Below are 24433 nucleotides of genomic sequence, written 5' to 3' on the forward strand. Positions count from 1 at the left end.
GGAGGATGAGGACACTAACTCTCCAGTCCACACTTTCCAACTACCTGAGCTGGGAGACAGTGTAAGGAAAGAATACCTCAGGCCACAGCGACCTCAAGGAAATGCTCTGGGCTTATCCCCTAAGGGCCCATCCACTCTAAAAGACATCTAGAGAAAACAAGCCACATCTCAGACAGTAAAAGCTTTTCTGGGGGAAAATAAATGGAAATGGCCATTACATGTTTATTGTCCTTATTATAATCTAATGAAGTTCAATAAAGGTAAATATGTCTCCAAATAAAAGACAAAGCATTTCCCTTTAGAGCTCAGGCACAGTGGCTCTGGGGTTTCTATATGTCAGATTTATGATTGGGCTCATTAGGTTCATGCTGAAATGTGATGCCTGTATCCCACTTAATAATTCATATGTATCTAAACGTCCACTCTACACTCAAAATTATAAGCAAATTTCTACTTTCAAAAATACCTTAAAAGAGTATGAACTCCTGACACCTTGGTCTTATCCAGTAAAGAATGCTCCCTCTATTGCCCAGTCTGAGATCTGCAGTTGTTCACTGCATGAACCATGTCAGATGTAAAGTTTACACATGATAAGGAGTACTAATATAATGCCACATATTACTATATGCCAACAGACAGCTTTAGTATTCAAAACTAAACAACTCTGTTGCTCTAATGCTCTAGAAGAGCATTATTTAGTAAGTTTAGAATGACTGCCTTTTGGAAACATTAAGTAGTTCATTCATAGGTCAAATACACACAGAAAGACATATCCCTTTTGAACATCCCCATAACCACTGGCCCCCTGCCTATGGGGAATGAAAAACTATTTCTCCTTCTGAACTGAATTATACTACACATACTGGTGGAGCGAGCTGGCCTGGAAATCACGCCCATTAGGAACACTGTTCCAAGTGATGCAGTTTCTACACATGGGGCTGCGTTTCTTAGACATGCACCTCCTGGTTCCAAATGCCTTACCTTTGTGTATATTCCTCAAACTGCAAGTAAGATACTCTGAGTCAAAATTCCTAATAGTCTGAGGATAAGAATAATTACTAAATTCTCTTATTCAAACTTTAGTCCAACACAAGCTTTCTGTGGAAAGTGGGCTTTCCCACAATGACCACCCTAGTCCCTTTCCTTGTGGGTTTGGCTTTCTTCATCTCATGTGCAAAACAGTTCTTTCCAATTTTATTTCAAGTTGTATACTACACATAAACGTCAGAAATACTGTGTTTGGTTCCTACCCACTGCAATAAAAAAAGCCATATGACTTTAAATTTCCCAGCATAGTTATTTTTAAGCTATATAGCAGTCTATTGAGTATGTAATATATTATTTAAAATATATACATATCTACATTGAAGTACTTTTGTTACAAAATACTAATAATTACCTGGGGAAAAAATTGGCATCAGTAAACTCACTCAACTCAGGTTACCAGCCTTCAGTTTGTAAAGGCACATGTTACTTGCAAAGTACAATATGACTACATGCGTTTATATTATTTTCAGCTAGACATTTGGAAGCATATCAACTTGATGCTAAAAATACAACAGACATTCTTTGCTTCATACCACTTTGAAAATAACTTTTCTGATGTGTGATGGCTAATCCTGGGTGTCAACTTGATTGGATCTGGGATTAACTGAAATGAAAGAGATCTTCTTGATTGGATCATCTGGAGCTGGAAGACACACCCTAAATGTGGGCCTTACCTTCGGATGGCAGCCCGTATAAAAGGCCAAGGCAGAGGAGAACCCTGGGCTTCTTGCTGCTTGCCTTCTCTCTCCTGGTGAGTTCGTCTTGCTGCTGTAGACTGAAGACTAGCTGATCTTTTGGAATTTGTCAGACCTTCAGCACCAGGTTGGGACTACTGAGACACCCAGCCTTGTGGACTGAGCAACTCGGATTCTCAGCCTCTCCAGTGTGGTGCAGCCATTGTTGGACTGCTCGGACTCTATCCTGTGAGCTAAGCTGATAAACCCCTATACATACATATTCATTCTACCCGTTCTGTTTCTTTGGAGAACCTTGACTAATACAATACTTTAGTACATTTTCTTTGAACAAAAGTATTTATTTTTGTCTTTTTTTTTTTCTTTTGTGTTGATTCCAAGTGTGCCTTGGAAGAGAATCTTCTCTCCAGCAGCCAGAGAGCTAAAGCTGCAGAAAATCAAGCTGGAGCCCTTATTATACGTTTGGCTGACCTACAACGTAGCCTCGAAGGGTGTCAGCAGTAAAGGTGCGGGCATTGGTAGAAAGAGATTGGAATTCTGACGTGGGATGGAGATGTGTGGGAGAACTCTGAGGAGGCTGAGGAATTTGATTCACCTGATGAACTAATTGCCCCACCCTCAGCAGACCCACCCTCCCCACCCTTGCCTAAGGCAACTAATCCCGTTGAGGAAGCTAATCCCATTTAGCAAGACGAAGCTGATGTCCCTCAGGGCCCAGTTACTGTTGCCTCTAGACCTTATTATAACCAGACTCAAAGCTAAGCAGGCCCCTAGAGGAGAGATAGAAAGTGTGGTCCATGAGGAGATACGCTTCACCACAAAAGAACTTAGGGAATTTGCTAATTCTTTCAAACAAATCCAACGACTATGTCTGGGAATGGATTTTAAGGGTATGGGATAATGGTGGAAGGAGAAATGGCCAGAAGTGTGATTGTATACTGATTCATGGGCTGTAGCCAATGGTTTGGCTGGATGGTCAGGGACTTGGAAGGAGCATGATTGGAAAACTGGCGAGAAAGACATTTGGGGAAGAAGTATGTGGATAGATCTCTCCAAATGGGCAAAGGATGTGAACATACTTGTGTCTCATGTAAATGTTCATCAAAAAGTGGCTTCAGCAGAAGATGAGTTCAGTAATGAAGTAGATCGGATGACCCGCTCTGTGGACTGCCAGCCTCTTTCTTCAGCTATCCCTGTCATTGCTCAATGGGCCCATGAACAAAGTGGCCATGGTGGCAGAGATGGAGGTTATGCATGGGCTCGACAGCATGGACTCCCACTCACGAAAGCTGACCTGGCTACAGCTGCTGCTGAGTGCCAGATCTGCCAACAGCAGAGACCAACACTGAGCCCCCGATATGGCACTGTTCCCCGTGGCAACCAGCCTGAAACCTGGTGACAGGTTGACTATATTGGACCACTTCCATCTTGGAGGGGACAGCGTTTTGTCCTCTGCTCTGTGAATTGTCAGCCTCTTTCTTTAGCTATCCCTGTCATTGCTCAATGTGTGTATGAACAAAGTGGCCATGGTGGCAGAGATGGAGGTCATGCATGGGCTTGACAGCATGGACTCCCACTCACGAAAGCTGACCTGGTTACAGCTGCTGCTGAGTGCCAGATCTGCCAACAGCAGAGACCAACAATGAGCCCCAATATGGCACTGCTCCCCATGGTGACCATCCTGCAACCTGGTGGCAGGCTGACTACATTGGACCAGTTCCATCTTGGAGGGGACAGCATTTTGTCCTTACAGGAATAGACACTTATTGTGGTTATAGATTTGCCTTCCCTGCACGTAATGCTTCCATCAAAACTACCATCCAGGGATTTACAGAATGCCTTATCCACCGTCATGCTATTCTGCACAGCATCGCTTCTGACAAGGGAACTCACTTCACAGCCAAAGAAGTGCAACAGTGGGCCCATGGCCATGGAATCCACTGGTCTTACCCTGTTCCCCACCATCAGCTGGCTTGACAGAAGGATGGAATGGCTTCTTAAAGACATAGTTACAGTGCCAGTTAGGTGGCAATAGCCTGGAGGGCTGAGGCAGGGTCCTTCAGAAGGCAGTGTATGCTTTGAATCAGTGTCCAATATATGGTACAATTTCTTGTAAAGCCAGGATTCACAGGTCCAGGAATCAAGGGATGGAAGTGGGAATAATTCCACTCACTATCACCCCTAGTGACCACTAGAAAATTTTTGCTTCCTATACCCTCGACTTTGCACTCTACTGGCTTGGATGTTTTGGTTCCAGAGGAAGGAGTGCTTCTGCCAGGAGAGACAACAAACATTCCATTGAACTGGAAGCGAAGACTTCCCCCTGGACACTTTGGGCTTCTGACACCCTTAAGTCAGCAGGCTAAGAAAGGAATAACAGTTTTAGAAGGGGCGATTGATCCAGACTAACAGGGGGAAATTGGACTGGTTCTCCACAATGGAGGTAATGAATATCTGGAAGGCAGGAGATTCCTTAGGGCGACTTCTGGTGTTACCATGTCCTGTGATTAAGGTCAATGGGAAACTGCAACAACCCAATCCAGACAGGACAACAAATGGGAAATACAACTAAAAACTGACAAATGGAACTGCATGAAGTTAAAAGGCTTGTGCACAGCAAAGCAAAAAGTCAGCAGAGTGAAGTGACAGCCTACAAAATGGGAAGAAGTGGACTGGAGACATGGCTCAGTGGTTAAGAGAGCTGGCTGCTCTTGCAGACAGAGGACCCAGGTTCAATTCCCAGCACCCACATGGCAGCTAACAACCATTCCAGTTCCAGGGGATCCGATGCCCTCTTTCGACCTTTGAAGTCACTGCATGACATAGGAGCATTTACATACATGCAGGCACTACACTCATACACATAAGATAAAAATATGATAGAAGTAACAAATAACAACTAGCATTTACTGAGTACCTTTTACTAGGCACCTTTTAAAATTTCTTCAACAAGTCATTCCACTAAGTTTTTGAACCGCCTAAGAAACGGAAAGGGAGCAATCTTGGGAAGAACGATGGTGCGTGGACGTGATGGTTAATCCTGGGTGTCAATTTGACTGGCTCTGGGATTAACTGAAATGAAAGAGATTTTCTTGACTGGATCATCTGAAGCTGGAAGACACACCCTATTAGTGGGCGTTACCTTCTGATGGCAGTTGGTATAAAAGGCCAAGGTAGAGGAGAACACCAGGCTTCTTGCTGCTTGCCTTCTCTCTTGCTGGTGAGTTCATCTTGCTGCTGTACACTGAAGACTAGCTGATCTTTTGGAATTTGTCAGACCTTCAGTGCCAGATCGGGACTACTGAGACATCCAGCCTTGCATATATATCCATTCTACAGGTTCTGTTTCTTTAGAGAACCCTGACTAATATGCCTTAGGAATCTTCCAAAAGCGGGGGCTATCAAACACAGAAGTTAAAGATGTTGACTGGAGGGGCTGGAGAGATGGCCAGTAGTTAAGAGCACTGGCTACTTTTGCAGAGGGCTTGGGTTCGGTTCCCAGTGCCCATATGGTGGCTAACAACTGTCCGTAACTCCAGTTACAGGGGATCAGATGCTCTCTTCTGACTTCCGTGGGCACTGCACAGCATGGGCACACATACATGCAGACAATACATTCAGACGCACAAATAAAAATATTTTTTAAAATGATGTTTGCTGGAAAGCCCTATAAATAGTTCTGCCAGAAAATAGGCACCCAGCAGAACTTATGTCTACTTCTTTACAATCTTTATCTCCTTTCATATCTGGAAAGTTCACCCAGGAGCACCAGCAAGCACAGGAAAGTCAATACTTAGTCTACTGTTAAGATCCAAAGCCAAGTACTTTTCCCAAGAATCTAGCCCTTTGCTAGGTTGTCCAACACAAGAGCCTGGAAGAACTATGTTGTACTCAAAAAACAAATCCAGACAAACAGAAGTAAGTGAAAAATTCCATTTATCACTCGATACTATCCTTGAGAAAATGCTGATTTACTGTTGGGGCAATAATGTTTAATTTTTCAGATCCTACTTACAAGTCTCTCTGAATCTGGTCAATGAGCAAACCATCAATCTTCTTTTTATTTACAAAATACCAAGCCATTCCTCCAAAGTGTCTTGTTGACCGTAAAAGGTCATACTTTCCATGTTTGTCTATATCTTCATATGTCTGATGATGAACCTAGCCACATAAAATGCAGGAAAATCAAAGGTAAGCAACACTGTACAGTTCAGACTGATTAGCAGGACTTCTGCCCTACAAAGAGTGGGAATGCATCCAGGCCTGCCTGTAGCTGCCTCTCTATCCTTGGTTAGTGGGTATGATTTAGACCTTATAACCCAGCTTAGGGGGCAGAGGGGTTCTACAACAAATAAAGAGTTTAGGGAAAAAGAGGTGGCTATCAGTAAAGCACTTGCTTCACAAGCATGACGACCTGAGTTCAATCCCAGAAGCCACACAAAAATCCAGGTATGGTGGCCTAGCTTGTATTCTGTGATGGCAACTTGGGAGGTTCAGACTGGTGGATCCTTGAAAGCTCAATGGCCAGTTAGCCTAGCCAACTGGAGGAAGTTGGCCAATGAAAGCCCATCGCAAAGCAGAAGGTACCCGACGAATGACACCCAAAGTTGTCCTCTGACCTACCTACATGCACATAAGCACACATGTACACATGCACAAAAGGAGAATCTGTCTGGATGACAGCCCTACTGCAGAGTGTGGCAGCCTAAAGCAAATACTTATAACTTTGCCAATTATTCTTCAGCAGCCAAGCACTCTTTTTTTTTTGAAACAAGGTCTCCCTGTAGCCCCAGCTGGCTGAGAATGCGCTATGTAGACCATGCTGCTCTCAGTCTCCCAGAGCCCCACCTGCCTCTGCCTCCCGAGTGCAGGTGAGCCCAGCACTCTTAAGCAAGCACTAATTTCATATATTTTGACTACTGGATAATGTACCACCACCTCTTGATCACTGGGAAAAGAAGAAATCAAGATTTTTTTTTGATTCTCTTTCTCCTTATTGCCTCAACTACTTCAATCCCATCAGTTCACCCATTCCATCTTGCATTCCTTCAGTTTCTCTTCCAGAATGATCTTCCTAAATGAGGACATTGCTGAAGGCAGTTCTGCCCAAAAGTTTTGTGTGTACATATGCATGTGTGCATGCACCTGACAATGAGTGTGTAGGCCAACAAGCCCCCAGGAACTGCCTGTCTCTGCCCATGGCAGCCCAGGGGTTACAGATGTGCTAACTTGCCTGGCAGGAGACCTGAACCCAGGTCCTCATGTCTGCACATGAGTCCATCTCCCAGCCCTATCCAAAAGGTTTTGGAAAACTGCTTGAAGAAGATCATATTCATCACCTAATATTGAGGTCACCTGTAATACAGCCCCATCTGCCTTTCTGGTATAAACCGGAACCATTCTCCTACATACACATTTTGTACAAAGCAAACTGGATGTCTGGTCATGTCTCAAGCCCACTTGGCTGTTTTCTGCCTGTGCTCATACTAAAACACCTCTGTTCACCAAACTTCTACTCCACACTGTTCCTTGCCTATGAAGCCTTCCCTGAGAGCATTTTAGCACCCAACATTTTAGGCCCAGAGTGACAGTCACCTGCATATTTCTTAGTATTTTTCCATATCATTGCTGGAGTGCAGGGCTTGACCCAGCACACTCTGTCCTAGCTCACAGCATTAGCTATGTGACGCCCAATACCTACACAAAACCAGGCATGACTGAATACATACTTTCTAAGCTGAAAGCACACAGACTGTACTTTCACAAATTTTAGTGAATAACTTTTGCTTTGACATCATCAGAGCCCTAACTCTACCACTTGCTAGCAGTGCATCTCTGCATCTCTGCACCTCTGCATCTCTACAAACTACTTTACTATCTAAACCTAAATTCCCTCATCCTTAAAGGCAGTTGAAATCATCTGGCATATATCTGTACTCAATAAATTCTTAGCCATTTCCGTTCCTATACCCTGTATCAAAGCCTGAAACCAAACACAAGTGACATTGAGAATTTTGCTCATAGTCATTTTTAAACTGCATTTTAGTATTAACTATACTCACCTTGATGTAGTCAGTGGAATCTGGCTCAAACTGGGCAATGCAGAGATTGAGGACATCAGCATGCCGGTCTTGGCTGTACATGGTCTAAAACCACATGGCAAAATTGGAATGAAATGAGAAGACAAAAGTTTCCCATCTGTCCTGAACCTGCCCTGTTCATCAACACATAGGCCACTTATGTGCCCATCTAAAGGCATACAGAAACAACACAGGCTTGGTAAATATCACACTCAGATTCAAATCCCAACCACATCAACTGTAATAGAGCCCTAGTCAGGTTACCACTGCATTAGTATTTGTCCCAGCAGCACCAGAGCCAAGTGTTCAAACAAATTATCTGCACAGTCTAGAATATAAAATCAAATTCGCCTCACCCTAAGGTTTTCTTCTTTGAAAATTACTGGTGGCAAAACTCGACGACCTTCTTTTGGGAAATAAATTTGTATCACCCGGTCCCGTTCTTCCCAAGAGGCTTTGCGTAGAGTGCCACTTGGTTCTCTGACAACGATAAAACGTTCCTGAAATAGAAAATCACCAAAGATGAGTTGTGAAGATTTCTGTTCAGCTCTTGTGATGGTTAACACCACTGGAGTGACAGGGTCTAGAGTCACCTAGGAAACAAACCTCTAGGCATGCCTTTGAGGTATCTAGAGTAGGTTAACAGAGACAGGAAGCCCTGCCCTTGTGTGAACAGCACTATTCCATGGGCTGGGTCTTGGACTGCATAAAAAAGGGCAACTGAGCTGAGCATCAGCATTCATCTCTATGCTGGACCATGGATGCCATGTGACCAGAAGCTGGTGCAAATAAAAACACAGCTAAAATCTTGCCTCTAGTCATAATCACATATGCTCAAAGGGTGATTAATGTAGGGTCACTCTTCTAAACTCTGTATTCTATAGTATTTAAATGTAGTTTGTGGGGGCTGAACCAGCAAATTATTCTTTTTATTCTTCACTTGCAAGGCTCAAATACAAAACTGACTGTTTTTAAATGGCAGCATGCTCTTTTAAATTGGCAATGAAGAGAAAAAGATTCAGAGAATACAAACTACAACAGAAGCAGTGATGTCTGAAAATTACCCTAGAAACTTCTAGTAGTCTTACTGAAAAGTTTGAAAAGTGAAAATCCATTATTAAGTTTGAGTTTCTCAGCATCACTGAAAAATACCTAAAAACATCATCTTGCTCAGTCCTAAAACGGGCGTCTTTACCCTTTTCCCAGGCTCGGGGAACGTGACAAGAGCAGGGCAGAAAGAATGCAAGAGCTGGAAGACGGGCAGATGTGCCACAAAAAGCTGTCTTCTGGAATAGCATGCTTGCTGCACTCGTGAACCCACTGCACCTGTGGTAACTGCATATGACCTGCACAAGCACAAGACCTGGCCAGGCAATGCTTCATGGTGGATGGGGAGGGACATATGAGGCCTCACCCATTCCTGAGGATCTACTTGCAGTTGATGGCTGCTGGGGAGAGGGAGTCACTTTCTTCAGTGGTGTATGCACTGATAAGCTGCCCATGCTTCAGAAAATAACCTCCTGTCCACCCTCACACAAGCAGCCCTAATTAACCTGGTGAGTCACACACACAAAGCATGGAAAAGCATGGAAGAGGAGGAGGTTTTGGGAACAAAGATTTCAACAGAAGGGGAATGAAGGGGCGGGGGAGAGAATGGAGCTGAAAATGAGTAAAATTCACTGTAAACATATCAAACTCTCAAAGAATTTTTAAAACTTGTAAGAAAAACAAGATGCCATGATACCCGTATCCACACACGAAAAAGCAACCAAAACACTCAACCTTCTTCCAAAGGTTTCAGCAAAGAAAATCAGTATAGCTTAGGTAAAAAGAAGTTCTCCCACTGTCCACAATTTGGGGTTTGGGGTATGTTTCTGTCTGGCTTGCCCACCTTGTTTTGTCTCACTACATGTCTCTGGTGTCAACTAAGTCCACAGTGAGTGAGGAAATAGTAGCACTGTGATGTGAATGGTCGGTATTTCTCACCTCCTCACATTTTATGTTCCAGTCACAGGTACTCTGAGAGGGATGTCCCACCATCCCTCAGGCCCATCTCCACAAGATATTTCATTTTGCAATCTGGCATATACTCACCCGATGTGGTACATTATATGATATATCAGTAAACACATATTTGACTGTCTCTGTTCCTTCCAAAATCTTATCTTCAGCTAATACATCATTTATGGGTGTTCGTTCTTCCAGAACTGGTGGCATTTTTAACCGTACTTTAGCTGCCTCAGCTGCCCGTCTGGTAGCCTAATGAAATAAAAATATTTCTTAAAGAAAGTCTCAATGCTACTGTCCAAAAGTATCATCTGATAAAAACAGACTCATCAGAAATGCTGATGAGAGTCAGGCGTGGTGGCACACCTTTAATTCCAGCATTAAGGAGGCAGAAGCAGGCAAATCTCTGCAATCAAGGCCAACCTGGTCTACATAAAGAGTTCCAGACCCCCCCCACCGCCCTGAAATGTGCTGTGACTATAAAGAAAAGAAACTGCAGCCATGAATCAGTGAGTCAAAAGCCAAACTTGGATTCGAGGGGCCGAGCCTTTACCCATGGTAAGGCTGCGAACACCAGTTACCAACTTACACTATATGAACAGCAAAGGAACATTGTATGACAGTGCCCGGCTGTAAGAGCTGCCCAAAGCAGAGTAAAAGGCCTGAATTTACTGTGGCCACATGTCAGATATCCCATGTATTGCTCTACTCAATGCCCCACACCTACAAGAGCCAGGTGCTATTATTATCATGTTTATTTGATGGAAAACAGGCACACAGAGGTTAGGCATTGAGTTGCAGCTCTGGGATCTGAACTCAACTTCAGAGCCCACACTCTTGGCCACTGACTACACTGCTTTGTGCTACGCTCTTTGGAGTGGTGGCCTTTGAGAGGTGAAAAGAACTTACACTCTTCGTGTGATAAACTACTGATACCTGAATTTTCTGCCATGACAAAAAATTGTGAGTTAGGATAGTGTTAATGTCTACATAATCAAACATCAAACTATACTGCACAAAGGACTCAGTACTCAGGTGCCTGGAGTAGAATGCTGTTCAGCAAATTCTCATTTTACCAGTGGATATTTCTCCAGGAAGGTAGCTGGATCAGGCAGGAAAAGGGAGGGATGCTCAGGCTGGTTTGGGGGCAGGGAGGAGGTTTACCCTGGACACCCAGACCTGACTGCAGCTTGCTTTATTATGGTCACACCCTGCTCCTCTCTGCCTGCTTACTCATATTTCTTTTCCCAGTTCTGTGCCTGGTCCAACCCCTCACGGGTACCTATGGAGGAATAGCAATAAGCAACTGCAGGGGACGCTGAAAACCTTGTTTAACTCCTTATTTTACCAACATTCCCATGTTGACATACCTCTTCCAACTGTGCCTGGGTCATTAGCTTATAGGTTGGTGGCTTCAGTGCTTGTAGAGCTGGCTTAAAGGTCTTCTGCAAGTTCAAGCCTGTCATCTTGATAAGGATACTCTGGACTTCCTCATCCATAAATGTGGGTTTCTTGACCTCTGAGCTACCAGAGTCTGCCAAAATGGATTTCATTAATAAGAAGCTGACAATAACAAGCCAAGATTTCTAAACTGGAGAGTTAACAATAAAAAACTATTTGTACAAAATATACCTCCAAACTGAAAAATGCTAATTAATATCTACGGTTCTTTCATCATTCAACTTGCATTTAAAATTTAACATTCACTATGACATAGTCTGCCCAAATGACAGTCTACAATGAAGCAAGATGAAAAATGAAAATAAATATTATTACCTTTTACAGACTTGTCTCATCTTTCTAAGTTATTTTTGAGGTGCTGGAACCCAGGACCTTACACAATCAAGCAAGCACTTCACCAGTAAGCTACATCCCAGCACTCAGATGTTTCCATTAAGCCAGACATAACACACCCACAAAATAGGTACTAACAAGTCACTTTTTTTTTAACTTTTACAAAAGCTTTGAGAATTTCATACATGCATATAAGGTGTTCTGATCAAATCTGTGCCCACTCGCTCCCTTCCAACACCTCCCATATCTCCCCATCATTTTTTTCCTTTTCTTTTTTCTTCTTTCATTTATTTATTTTTATGGGGTATTTGGCTACTCTAACAGTCCCCCCTCTGAAGAGGTAACCCTAAAATCTTTTAAGGTTTAGATAAAAGCTCCCAAATATTTTTGACATTTTTGGCCTTTGGAACGGAGTAGGTTGCTAAGAGGCCCAAGGACATTGTGAGTTTTAGCCAAGAAACTTGCTACATTTCTTTGGGGTCTTTTTACCCTAACTGCGTAGCCAATTCCTACCTCCTGTTCTTATCATGCCACCCTCTGAAGAGTTTCCCAAATTGCCAATAGGGAATAGGTACACAGACCACTCTGGCTTCTTCTATGCTGAACAGGGATGCAGGGTGAGGCAATTGGGGTGCCCTTTCAGTGGGTCTATCTAAAAGACTCCCAAATTGCATAACTCTTATCTCTAGGGGGAAAAGAAAGGCCTTGAATCCTGACTAGGAGATGTGAAGGAGAAGTAAAGGCAAGAGTAATTAGCATTACAAGTTCTAAGTGTGGTGTCGCATACCTTTAACCCCAGTACTTGGGAGGCAGAGGCAGGTGGATCTCTGTGAGTTCAAGGCCAGCCTGGTCTACATAGTGAGTTCCAGGCCAGCTGGGGCCATAGGGAAACCTGGTCTCAAAAAGACCAAAAAATAAATTAATTAAGCTGATCATTACCCAGCTGAGAAATACTATATGACCTGAGGGTATGCACACTGGAAAGCCTTTACTCAGCATGGGTCATGCCTTCTCTTCCTAGCCTTCTGTAGATTGTATACTTTAGCTCTCCCCAAATACAGGAGGCCATGTGTGATTAGGTCCAAATTATATACAGTTGGCTGGGAAGAGTGGCTGGATACTCCAGTAAGGGTCCAATGACCTTGCTTGGCCCTCCTTTAATGAATGAGCACAACTGTCAACAAGCCCAATCGTGACGATGTTTAGCAATCAGGCACAGCTGAAGTCGTGATGATGGCAGTTATTTCATGCAGAAGGGGCTGTTGTATAGCATCACCTTATTAAAGACCTGGAATTTAAAAGGATTTGGTGCTAGGATCCACATATGAGGGAGAACATACGTCATTTGTTTTTCTGAGTCTGTGTTACTTCACTTAGTATAACAGTTTCTAGATCCATCCATTTACCTGCAAATTTCATTATTTCATCTTTCTTTACTGCTGAATAGAGCTCCGTTGTATAAATATACCACATTTCTGTTAACCACTTATCAGTTGAGGGGCACTTAGGTTGCTTCCGTCTCTTAGCTATTGTGAAGAAAGCAGCAACAAACATGGTTGTACAAGTGTCTCTACAATAGGATGAGTCCTTTGGGTATATGCCAAGGAGTGGTATAACCAGGGTGCTGGTGCAAACCTGAAGATAACTAGCTATTAGGGATCAGAGAATAGGTGTTGTGTTGGATAGCTTTAGTTGTCAGCTTGTCACACCTGGGTAGAGGGAGCCTCAACTGGTGAATGACTCCATTGGACTGGCCTGTGGCCATGTCTGTGGGGCATCTTCTTGATTATTGAGTGATGTGGGAGGACCCAGCCCACTGTGGGTGACGCCACCCCTGGGCAGGTGGGCCTCTGTTGTGTAAGACAGCAGGCTGAGCAGAGGCCAGGGTTGGAAGCCAGTAAGCAGTGTTCCTCCATGGCCTGTGCTCCAGCTCCTGCCTCCAGGTTCCTCCCCTGTGTTCCTGCCTTGGGCTCCCTGATGAACTGTGACCCCGAAGATGTAAACCAAATAAACCGTTTCCTCCCTAAGTTGGTATCGGTCAGAGTGTTTTGCCACTGCGATGGAGAAACAAACTAGAAGAGGTGTATTGGGTTTCTGTGGTTTTGGAGCCTCAATCACTTCCAGTCTAATCTCACTCCCCTCATGCTCTCCCTCCTTTGACTCCTCATTCTCTGTCTATTAGGAAAAGAGGCCACCTGCCCCAGGCTCCTCTTTCCCTCTTTGTGGGGACCTAAAGGCCCCGCCTTGCCAAGATGGCACCTAGAGGAAGTAAGCAGGGCGAGGCCTGACCTGTCCTGAAGATCATCAGATTGGATGCACCCCTGGGCAGTGCGTGATCAGCAAGTGATCATCATTGACGCCTATGGGACCCTGCCCATGTGGCAGGTTGACCTTTAAGCTGACTGGGTGCATTCGGGGGAGGGGGTTTCCGAGGGGATTTCCAAACTGCAGTTTTTGCCTATATAAGCTCTGTGACACCTGCAATAAATGAGTTCCTGCTTGACAAGACTCCCTGTCACGTCTGATTGTCCTTGGCGAGGAGGGCTGGCAAAACAGGTGAATAGCGCACTCACCTTTCCCTGACCCTCATCGTGGCAGGTCCCTACGGGGCAGGACCTTGGGGAGGACCGCTGCACCTCTTTAGGTGTAGGTGTTGGTGTCCTGCAGGATTCTATAATGTTTTTCTCTTCTCCCTTTTCATACACTGGGTGCTTTCTGAGCTATGACTTTCATTACATTCACCTGCTGGAAACTCTAAAATTCCAATCTCTAGTCAAGATCACCTACCACCCAGCTACCCAATGGCTACCTCCCCTGCAATTCAACAATGCCACGTCACCCACCAGTTTTTTTCTTATCTCCTATCCGCTTTTTCTAAAATTCCGCATCATAGCTCTACCCACCAGGTCATGCAGGCCACAAGTCTTAGAATTATTCCTGATTTCTTCCTTACCCACCACACCCAGCCAAATCAGCCATAAAAATGACAGAAATGGTAACTGTTAACTTTGAGACATTTACTATGTTCCGGTATTTACTCTGCTAAACACATAACATAGTATATTCGCTCCTCAACAACCCTATAAGAGTCAATACTATGATTATCTGCACTTTACAAAAAGTAACATTAAATACAGAGCTTGATATACCTCATATGTCTTTAAAGTCCATTGCCCGTTGTCATTACTCTAGAGGAGGCCATCCTCATCTCTTAGCTTCCCTGCCTCTTTACTGCCCTCACTGCAAATCATTCCCCAGTGATTAAAATGCAATCAAGATGATTCCCATGCTTAAAATTCATCAATGGCGTCTCACATCATTTACAAACAAGTCTAATTGCTCTCTGAAGACCAGAATCCTGTTTTATACTCACCTCTGGCACCCATAGTCCCTTAAAGCGCCTAACACACATGTGCTCAGCACTACTCTCTCCTCAGACAATCTCACCCATTTGCCCAACTCTACCAACTCTGGTTTTTGACTCCGACGTTCCTCAATTTCTATCCAACTACACAAGTATAAATCTGCCTCCTTTCCAAAGTCCTCACTTCCTCTACTCCTGCAACCCTCCCCGCCTCCACTACAATGACTATTCTCCAGCCTGGCAATATTCTTCACTTAACAGCTTACACCAGAAACACGAGATGCTCTGATTCCTCCTCCCCACTTTAAGTTCAGACCCTAAAGCCATAATCAGGCCTTAACCAATTCTAACTCCAAAAGAGATTTCCAGAACACGGGTGTCTGGTTTCTTTTCCGCGCTTTTCCTTATTATGGTGTCCCTCTCCTCGGAATGTTCGTCTTCTCCTTAGCATGCATGGTTAATCAGATGTCAGCTTTGGTCACGTTCTCCCTGGAACTCATCCCTATATGTCTAATCTAGTCCCTGAGGTACGTCCCCTAGTGCAGCCCGGGTCTCCGTGCACTGTCAATCTCCATAGGGCTAGGAGAGCGCATGCCAGCCTTACAGTATTACCAACCTTAGAGAAACACAAGCTTTGCAAGGGCCGGAGCGAATGAATGGATAAAGGAGGGCGACGATATTCCAGGCAGGACAGACGGAAGCCCACCGAGCCCGAAAACGCGGGACGGGAAGAACGGCGGCTCGCGCAGCTCTCCCCAGCCTAAGCAAGCCTAAGCAGTCTTCCAGAACGACCGACCACTCACCGGCCTCGGAGCTGAGCCTGCGGCAAGGCTGCCCGGCCTCAACCGGCTGGGGCGGCGCATGCAGCACCACATGCGACTGGGGCTGGGCTTCCTCCCGATTACACACGCGCTGTGCGCACCGAGAGCCCGACAGCAGCCTCCAGAGCGACGCCTGAGTCCTGAGGGCGGCCATGACCACCAGAGGCCACTTGCGCCGGAAGTGACTGGACCGACTTCCGGCTCATGTGCCGTTCAAATAGCATTCCGGGAAATGTAGTCTCATTGGAGACTGAGCCCCGCAAGCATTTTGATCTCTTCGAGGTTATTTCTTTAAAGCTGCTAATTCACCTGTAGGTGTTCATGTCTCTCCCTATATGTGAGCTAAAGTTCAAAATTACACATTTGCCGGGTGTAGTGGCGCACGCCTTTAATCCCAGCACTCGGGAGGCAGAGGCAGGTGGTCCTGTGAGTTCAAGACCAGCCTGGTCTACAGAGAGAGTTCCAGTTCAGCCGGGGCTACAGGAAGACCCTGTCTCTAAAAGACTAAAATAAAATTAAATAAAATATAAAATAAAATAAACCAGAATTACACCTTTTGGCTATATATTACTTTATCTTTTATTCATTTCCTTGATTCTAAATAACAAATTTCCATTTTCTACCTGTCTCCCAACTGCAGGCTTAAATTCAACTACCTGTTTCTCTTTCAAATTTCTCATGCACACCCCAAATGTAACTCTTCATTCTGAGTCCATCACTGCCGCCAATTCATAAACCTTATCACTACATATCACTTTTCATAATTTGGGATCATTTTTATCTGTTTTTTCTCACCCCATAAAGACATTGCCTTTACATGTTTTGTTATAATATTATCTGATCGAGTATACCTATGTGCATAGCAAACATTTGTTGAGGGAAAGAATGGATTATTCTATTAGGTTCTTTCCCAAACTATTCCTAGGACACACACATGTTCACCTTTCCTATACTATAGTGTCTACGTACTTTTCCCAAGGGTTGGCAAAAGAAATTTGTTGAGTAAGCACTTGTTTGAATAACTGGATAGAGAAATGTAATTCCTAATCCTGCCTCTTTTCATCCCCATTTCCCATTGTGAAAATTAATTATACAAAATGGAATCATTCCTATGGTACTGCACTGTAAAGGAGTTCAGGTGTCATAGGAAACACTACCTTCATGTATGCTTGCTCCAAGACCTAGCTCACCAAACCAATCCAACAATAGGGGGTTTCCTATTGTTTAAAAAAAATGACTAGCATTGCTTAAAAAATGATTACATTTAAAAACATTGTCTAGATTGAGGAATTTAGACAGGGAGTGAATGCCAAATTCACATTACAGCAACAGTGATAAGTTTCACAGTATTGTTGAAGCTTAGTAGAACAATTTCTCAGTAAATAATACTTACAAATTATAGTAAAGATATGAACTGTGGAGTTATATTCTAAAACAATTATATGTATTTTAGTTTGAGAAATATATCAGATTAGTTACTACTTTTTAAACTTCCCAGACTGCATTTTTTATCTCTAGAAGTTCAACTGGGTGTTTTACATTTTCTGTAGGGCACAGATGAAGGTGCACTGAGGCTGTGGAAGAGAAATAGAAAACTGACGGAAAACCTCTGTGCCTGGGAATGAGAGAGGTCCAACATCAAGACCTGGATGTCCAGGACCACTGGTGAAGTCGGACCATAGCTGGCCCTCAGGGAGGTGGAAGTCCATTCTGGAGAACCAGTCCTCCCAAGATTAGAATCTGCAAATGACAGAGACCTCCCCTGCCCCATCATAAGTCCAACACAGAGGCAAATTCACTGCCATGCACATCCTGGGACCTGGGGGGAGGCAGTTGTGGGGAGTCCAGTCACTCAGAGAATGCTGAAACTGCTGCCCCAAATGAGGAAGCCCTCCATCCTCCAGCCTGCTCCACCATTAGACTACCACCAGAGGAATGTGGAACTGTGGCTCACTATTGAGGACCAAAACTCCAGGCTCATATGAGGGGACCCCAGCTCCAGGTTCACAGAGGGTAACCACAGCTTCAGCTCACAGGAGGGAACCACAGCTCCAGCCCACGGGAGACAGCCACAACTTCAGGCGCACGGGAAGGGATCACAGGAGGCGTCATAATTTCAACTAAACTGGTGCCCACTTTTGTCCCGTCTCCATTGCTCAGACCACATGATTATACTTGTGTTTAAGATAGAGCAGCTTCTGTGCAGCAAACAGCGGCAACAGTGACTTGCTGGCTTGAATTTCTCACTAAATGAATATCAATATTGGGGAATATCACTTTTTGCTTTTACTCAAGGAGAGAGATGGTTCATGGGTTGTTGTTTCATAATCAAGGTTTGGGGGGTTGTTGTTGTTTGGTTTGGTTTGGTATTTTTGGTGCCTGCAGTTTTCAGGTCTTTCTCCTTGGCCAGGGTGAGCCAATGATGACACATTTTCTTAATGGAGTCACATTTTGCCAAGAGCTGCCTCTGCCGCCATCTTGGCTCTCCAGGCATTTTCTTTCTTACTTGCTGTATTAGTCACTTTTCTGTTGCTGTGATAGAAACACTGACCAAAACTTATAAAAGGAAGAGTTTATTTGACCTTACAGTTCCAGGGGAATTATAGTTCATCTTGGCAGGAAGGCATGGTGGCTGGAGGTGGCTGGAGGAGGAGCAGCAGAAGCTAAGCTCTCTCATCATCATTCAGGCACAGGAAACGAGAGAGAAACTGGAGATTCAGCAAGGCTTAAGAACTCTCTAAGCCCACCCCCAGTGACGTGCCAGGATAGGCACACCTTCTAAAACCTCCCAAAACAGTGCCACCATCTGGGGACAAAATGTCCAAATACTTGGATCCTATGGGGGACATTTTTCATTCAAACTATCACATTCTACCCCCTGGCCCTCATAGGCTCCATATAAAATGCAAAATGTATTTAGTACAACCTTAAAAGTCCCCATAGTCATACTATTCAAAATAGTCACACTATTCTCAATACTAAAGTCCACAGTCCAAAGTCCCTTCTGAGACTCAGGGAAATTGCTTAATTATAAGCCCCCATAAGATCAAAAGACAAATTACATACTCCCAACATACAGTGGAACTGAATACACATTCCCATTCCAAAAAGGAGGAATGGAGGCATAGTGAGGAAATACCGGATCAAAACAAGACCAAAAACCAGCAGGACAAACACCAAATCCAGTAGCTCCACATCCAACTTCTGGGACTTTACTTCCAAAGGGCTTAGATGGCTCAGCCTCTCCAGCTTTGCTGTATGTAACATACATCTCTCTCTTGGGCTGGTACCATTCCCTGTGTGCAGGTCTTGGCAGATGCCTCACTGATCTGACATCATGAACTCCTTCTTGGGGTCTCCATTGCCAACCAGGCTTCACCTTCACAACTTCATGCAGTGGCCAATCAGGGCCTTCTCTAAGCAGGAGAACCCCTGCTGCATGCTCCCTGGCTCTCTGAAACCGAGGAGGAAGAACTGATGACCCTGTCCCTCTTGCATCTGTCATGCCTCTAAAGCCAGCACCAGGTGAATGACACTGCCAAGTTTGACTGCAAGTTTGGGAAGGACTCCAGCCTGCTTCATCCATTTTAGAAGCTTTTCTCTTCAGTGGCCCCTGCAGCATTTTCTTTTCACAAATTGAAGGCTTAACTGGGTGTGATCTCCTGGAGGCACTCTCTCCACTGTTGAAGTGAAAATCTCTAGGCCCCTCCTTAATCCCTTTAATCTCCTTATCAAAGTGATCTGCTCCAGCATATGCCAGGGCTCCAACCTATATCTTCCTGGTGCTCTTTTTCAATCCAAACCTTACATTTTGTATTTCTTTCTGCCCCATTTGCTCTTTTTCCCCATAGATCTGCATAATATTCATCATTAATAGCCACACCACCATTTCTACATGAGGCTGTCTTGAAATTTCTTCTGCCAGAGAAATTAATCCATTGCTTTTCAACTTAGCCTCAGGCAAGGTTTTTGTTTTGGGGGCAGACTCCATCTAGACTCTGCCAAAATATCCCACGTGCTGCTTAAGTCCTTGTTTCTCTCTGGAACTACATTGTTCTCAGCACTGCTTTCTTCTGGGCTTTTACTAAAATGGCCTTTTAAGCTCTGCTTACAGCAATCAATAGCTTTTCTAGCCCAAGCTTCCAAAGTCTTCCACATTCTTCCAAAACCCCACATGGTCAGGTTCTTCACAGCCAACAGCTCACTTCTGGTACCAACTGCTGTGTTAGTCATTTTTCTGTTGCTGTGATAGAAACACTGACCAAAGAAACTTATGAAAGGAAGAATTTATTTGAGCTTATAGTTCCAGGGGAACTATAGTCTGTCTTGGCAGGGAGACATGGAGGCAGAGGTGGCTGGAGGAGGAGCAGCGGACGCTAAGCTTTACATCTTCCAGCAGGCACAGGAAGTAAGAGAGAAACTGGAGATCCTGCAAGGCTTAAGAACTCTCAAAACCCACCCCCAGTGACATGCTTCCTCCAGGATAGCCACACCTTCTGAGACCTCCCAAAACAGCCCCACCATCTGTAGGAAAAATATCCAAATACTTGGAGCTTATGGGGACATTTTCATTCAAACCATCACACTTGCCAAGTCCCTTCTCGTCTGAGCCTGGTGATCAGTCCTTACTTATCCTTCTTGGAGTTGGTCACCTGTCGAGTGGTTGTATAGAGGCCTCAATTTCTCCAAAAGTGTCAACTCCACTTTATCCAGGAGTCTGTGGTAGGTGGCCTGTAGGCCTTGGGCACCAGCAGCTGGTATCTCTGCTGCCTAGTGATTGATAGCTACTGGGTGGGAATATCACTGTGTCCTCATTGCTCACTGTTGGTATTTATTTATTCATTTATTTTATTTCTTAATGTTTTATTCTCCATGACAGTAGATCCTTCACATAATATGATACTTTAACATTAGGGGTTTAGGTCCTTCTTAGTGCCTAGGGAAGACTTGGTCAGTGTCTCTGACACCCCCAGACCCACCATGAGGAAGTGTGTACCCTCTCCAGTGGACCACATTCTGCACAGGTGGATGACTGAATCTGGCTTTGCAAAGGCACTGATATTTCCAGGCAAAAGCACTGTCGATGTGTGGGGCATCGTGAGGCCAAACCACTGCCCTTCTGCTTCAGAGATCAAACCAGGCAGGGTTACCCTGATTGAGCCAGGGTTCCATGGACCACAGAAGCGGCTGCCTTGCTTACTGGAAGTGTTCTCCTGAAGTGACTGCTAGGCCTCCTGTGTTACGTGGCCATGAAATTCAACAAGCATTTTATGCTAAGTATATGTGGAAAGCTTTCAGGTAATACTTCGCAAGAGAAATCCTTTTTTGTGGTTTTATTGCATTGAATCTAATGCTATGATGAATTTGCTTCTCTGCTGGTTATTGATGTTTTCTTATGGAATGAGCTAAAAACAGGTGCTTAAAGGCAGATTGAAGCTTTTTGTTTGTTTATACAACTGATTAATCTTAGTATTCATTTTCAATTCAGTTTTCAGAAAGTGTCTAGGTGTTTCCTGAGAAAGGGGAGTTTAGAAGTCTGCTTTTGTCAGTAACCGTGATGAAGCCAGGGTCCCTTTCTTTGCTCTGACATCCTGTTACAGAAGTCAGTGTAGAGAATTTGTGATGATATTTTCACTGAAGTAAAGATGCAGAGTTCACAGTTGTTCCTGCACATGGTGCCTGTGGTTTCAGGTGTCCTGGCTGTGCCCTGATGGCCTGCGGCCACATGGATTGGAGTGCTGCTGTGCTTTGCTTGTTGTCAGTGTCCCTGGAGCCCACCCTGGGTGGAAGGTGTGCTCTCCCTCTGTTAGGTGAGTTCCATGGGGGCTTTATCCTTTCCGTATGGAGCTGTGGTCTGGCTCTATTGTATATCAAGTCTCCATACTCTTCAGCCTCCACTAGGCTCTTGCTGGTTAGTGAAGACATGGCTGAGGCAACCCAGCAGAGGGGCACGTGCCGTCCTGTGGCCTGTAGAGGAGAAGGTTTGGCACTGAGCTGTGAGTTCCCGTGTGTAGCCAGATGTGTGCCTCATCTGTATGCAGTCATTCTTTGCTCTGTACTGTGCAGGAATACAGGGGCTTTGGCAAAGTCTGGTCTGAGAATCAGAAGACAGGGTGTAGTCTGTCAATAGACTCGTGTGAGTTGGAGCGAGCTGCGTGTAGTGGACATGTTAATGAACTGTGAGATGACATCAGGGCTGGAGGTCACTGACGACTGACTAGAGGATACAGCCTTCCAGTCAGACTCCATGACTCCATCTCAGGAGCAGGAATGCTTGGAAGAGGGAGACTCCTGCCTTTTATAAAATTTATTTTCCTCCTGTTTTTGACTGATAGATAAAGGACAATATACACCCTCATAAGGGAATGAAGAAAGCAATCCTCTAAGAATGGAAGCCTACTCCTCATGAATACGGGCATATCTGGCCAGAGTCAGGAATCCACTTTTTCCTCATTCTCCTAACAGATGTTCTCTGGTGAAAATTTAGATATATAAGAGCATTCTGGGGGCTTTCCCTTGGCTTATCTGTTTGGTCTCTCTGACAAGGCATCACTTTCACAGTTTCTTAAGACAGCTTGAAGCAAAACAGAATTCAAGTAGCTGTATGTTTCTGATAGACCTTAAATTTTTTTATTGAATTTTTGTGTATTTAAAATCATCTTTATACCCCCTTCCCCTTTGGCACCGTCCCATAGTCCACCCATTGGAGTTCATACATTCCGTCATTTGTATTAAGGCCTGTTATGTAAAGTTAGTGTCTCAAGATGTCCCTCAGTGCAAGTTCATCCATTAGAGTTTAGTCAGCCTACCTAGAGTTTCTCTTCAAGAAGATCAGCTTTTCCTCAGCCAGCAGTTATCAGCTTCCAGTAATTCGTCCACTAAGATTGGGGCTTGCTGTTCATATCCACAGTTCTGTTCCAGGTTTTTGTCTTCCTAAGTTTGCATGGGTCTTGTGCATGCTGACACCATTGCTGTAGGTTTGTATGAGAAGGGTCCCAGGTGCTTGTAGGACCATTTCCATATGGTCATGCACCTCCTCCTTGGCTCTTACACTCTTTCATTTATTTATTTATTTTGAGCCCACATCTCACTTCGAAGTCCAGGCTGGCCTGGACCTTATCATCCTCCTGCCTCAGCCTCCCAAATGTTGGGATTACACGCATGAACCACCATGCCCAACTTCTGCTTCCTTTGCACTAAGAGGTGTGAGTGAGACCACCAGCTTGTCCCATCTTTAAGTCCATTTTTAATTATTTATTTAATAGCCACGTGATTAGAAGAAGCATTTCATTACAGCATTAACATATTCAATAACAATTTCCAGAGCAAAGATGCATCTCTTTCAGTATTGGCTGTAAATTTTTAGGTTCACAGTTGAATTAATACAGTTATACAATATTAAACCCAGTATAAGCTCTGTAAGACATAAAACTGAATGAGATTTTAACCTTTAAAAAAGATCTCCATTTCATTTTAAAATATACTGTTTCATGCAGAAAAACTCATTTTTAATGCTACTAACATTTAGATGTTTGCACATGTATCTCTAATCTCTATGTATCTGATTATTACTAGTCACAGTTGGTTACTTTCCAAGATCCACCTGAGCATGGATATAAAATCATCTGGTAGATTTCAATGGTAATCTGTTTCACCTCTAGTAGTTAACATGGAGCAAATTTTGATGCTTCTTCCTCAAATATAACTCATTTTTTAATATGTTGATTTTTTTGTGTATTTCAAACAGAACATCCCAAACAATCTTATTCATCTATATACCCACATCCCAAATGGCACCCTCCCATAGTCTCTCCTCCTCCCCCACTGGAGCCCATATACTCTGTCATCCCTGTTACTGTCCACTGTGTTGTCAGCACCCCCAGCCATTCTCCAGTGCTGAATGGATTCAGCACTGAATGGATGGATTCAGTCCATCTGCTAAATCTAGTCAGCCCATTTAGAGTTCCTTGTTTTAGGAAGATCAGCTCTTCCCCATCTAGCAGCAAACAGTTGCCAATATTCCTTTAGATAAGATTGGGGTCTGTTGTCCATTTTCACAGTTCTGTGCTGGGTTACTGTCTGGGAGTCTCTTGGGCCATCCTGGCTAACAACTCAAAGGAAGCTATCTCTTGTCTGGCATTGTTTCTTGTTATGTCGCTTTTAGCTATACACATGAACTCTTAAAGAGTTTTATTGATCCCTTTAATCTTTGGTTATACTTACCTTCTGGGTATTTAAGATCATACAGTTGGCCCAGATAAAAACAATTTATTTTTACTTCTTTAAGACTATTTTACCAGTAACTAACAACAGAGCTGCTGTGACCATCAGAATAATTTTACATAGGAATTTATGCTGCTTTCCAGCTCTCTTAAGCAACAAAACTACCACTCAAAAGCCTTATTTCAGAGTAATTTTTATAGATTTATCTGTCTTAGTAAAACTCACAACCTTTTGTTGGACATACCAAAGATCATCCCACGTTTGAAATCTTATTTTTTTGTTTATTTCCAAATAAAATTTCCTCTATTGGAGATTCATGTTTGTATTTGCTTGTTTTTTCTAAAGATTTTTAAAGTTTACTTACTTATGTGTGGGTATGAGTATATGTGCATGTGCGTGCCT

General features: G+C 43.9%; 1 protein-coding gene across 1 annotated transcript in view; it reads right to left on the reverse strand.

Moving 5' to 3' along the window:
- Positions 1-15982, reverse strand: part of Mrps22 (mitochondrial ribosomal protein S22) — a gene marked incomplete in the record, with an annotated part of 17015 nt that extends 1033 nt beyond the window's left edge. Inside the window, 6 exon segments of the mRNA XM_008844104.2 lie at positions 5758-5903; positions 7805-7888; positions 8179-8322; positions 9917-10081; positions 11200-11363; positions 15791-15982. Of these exon segments, the coding sequence (XP_008842326.1) occupies positions 5758-5903; positions 7805-7888; positions 8179-8322; positions 9917-10081; positions 11200-11363; positions 15791-15962 (875 nt within the window).
- Between the last annotated feature and the right edge of the window lie 8451 nt (positions 15983-24433).

The sequence above is a fragment of the Nannospalax galili genome, unplaced genomic scaffold (assembly GCF_000622305.1).
Source record: "Nannospalax galili isolate Female #2095 unplaced genomic scaffold, S.galili_v1.0 scaffold482, whole genome shotgun sequence".
NCBI lineage: Eukaryota > Metazoa > Chordata > Mammalia > Rodentia > Spalacidae > Nannospalax > Nannospalax galili.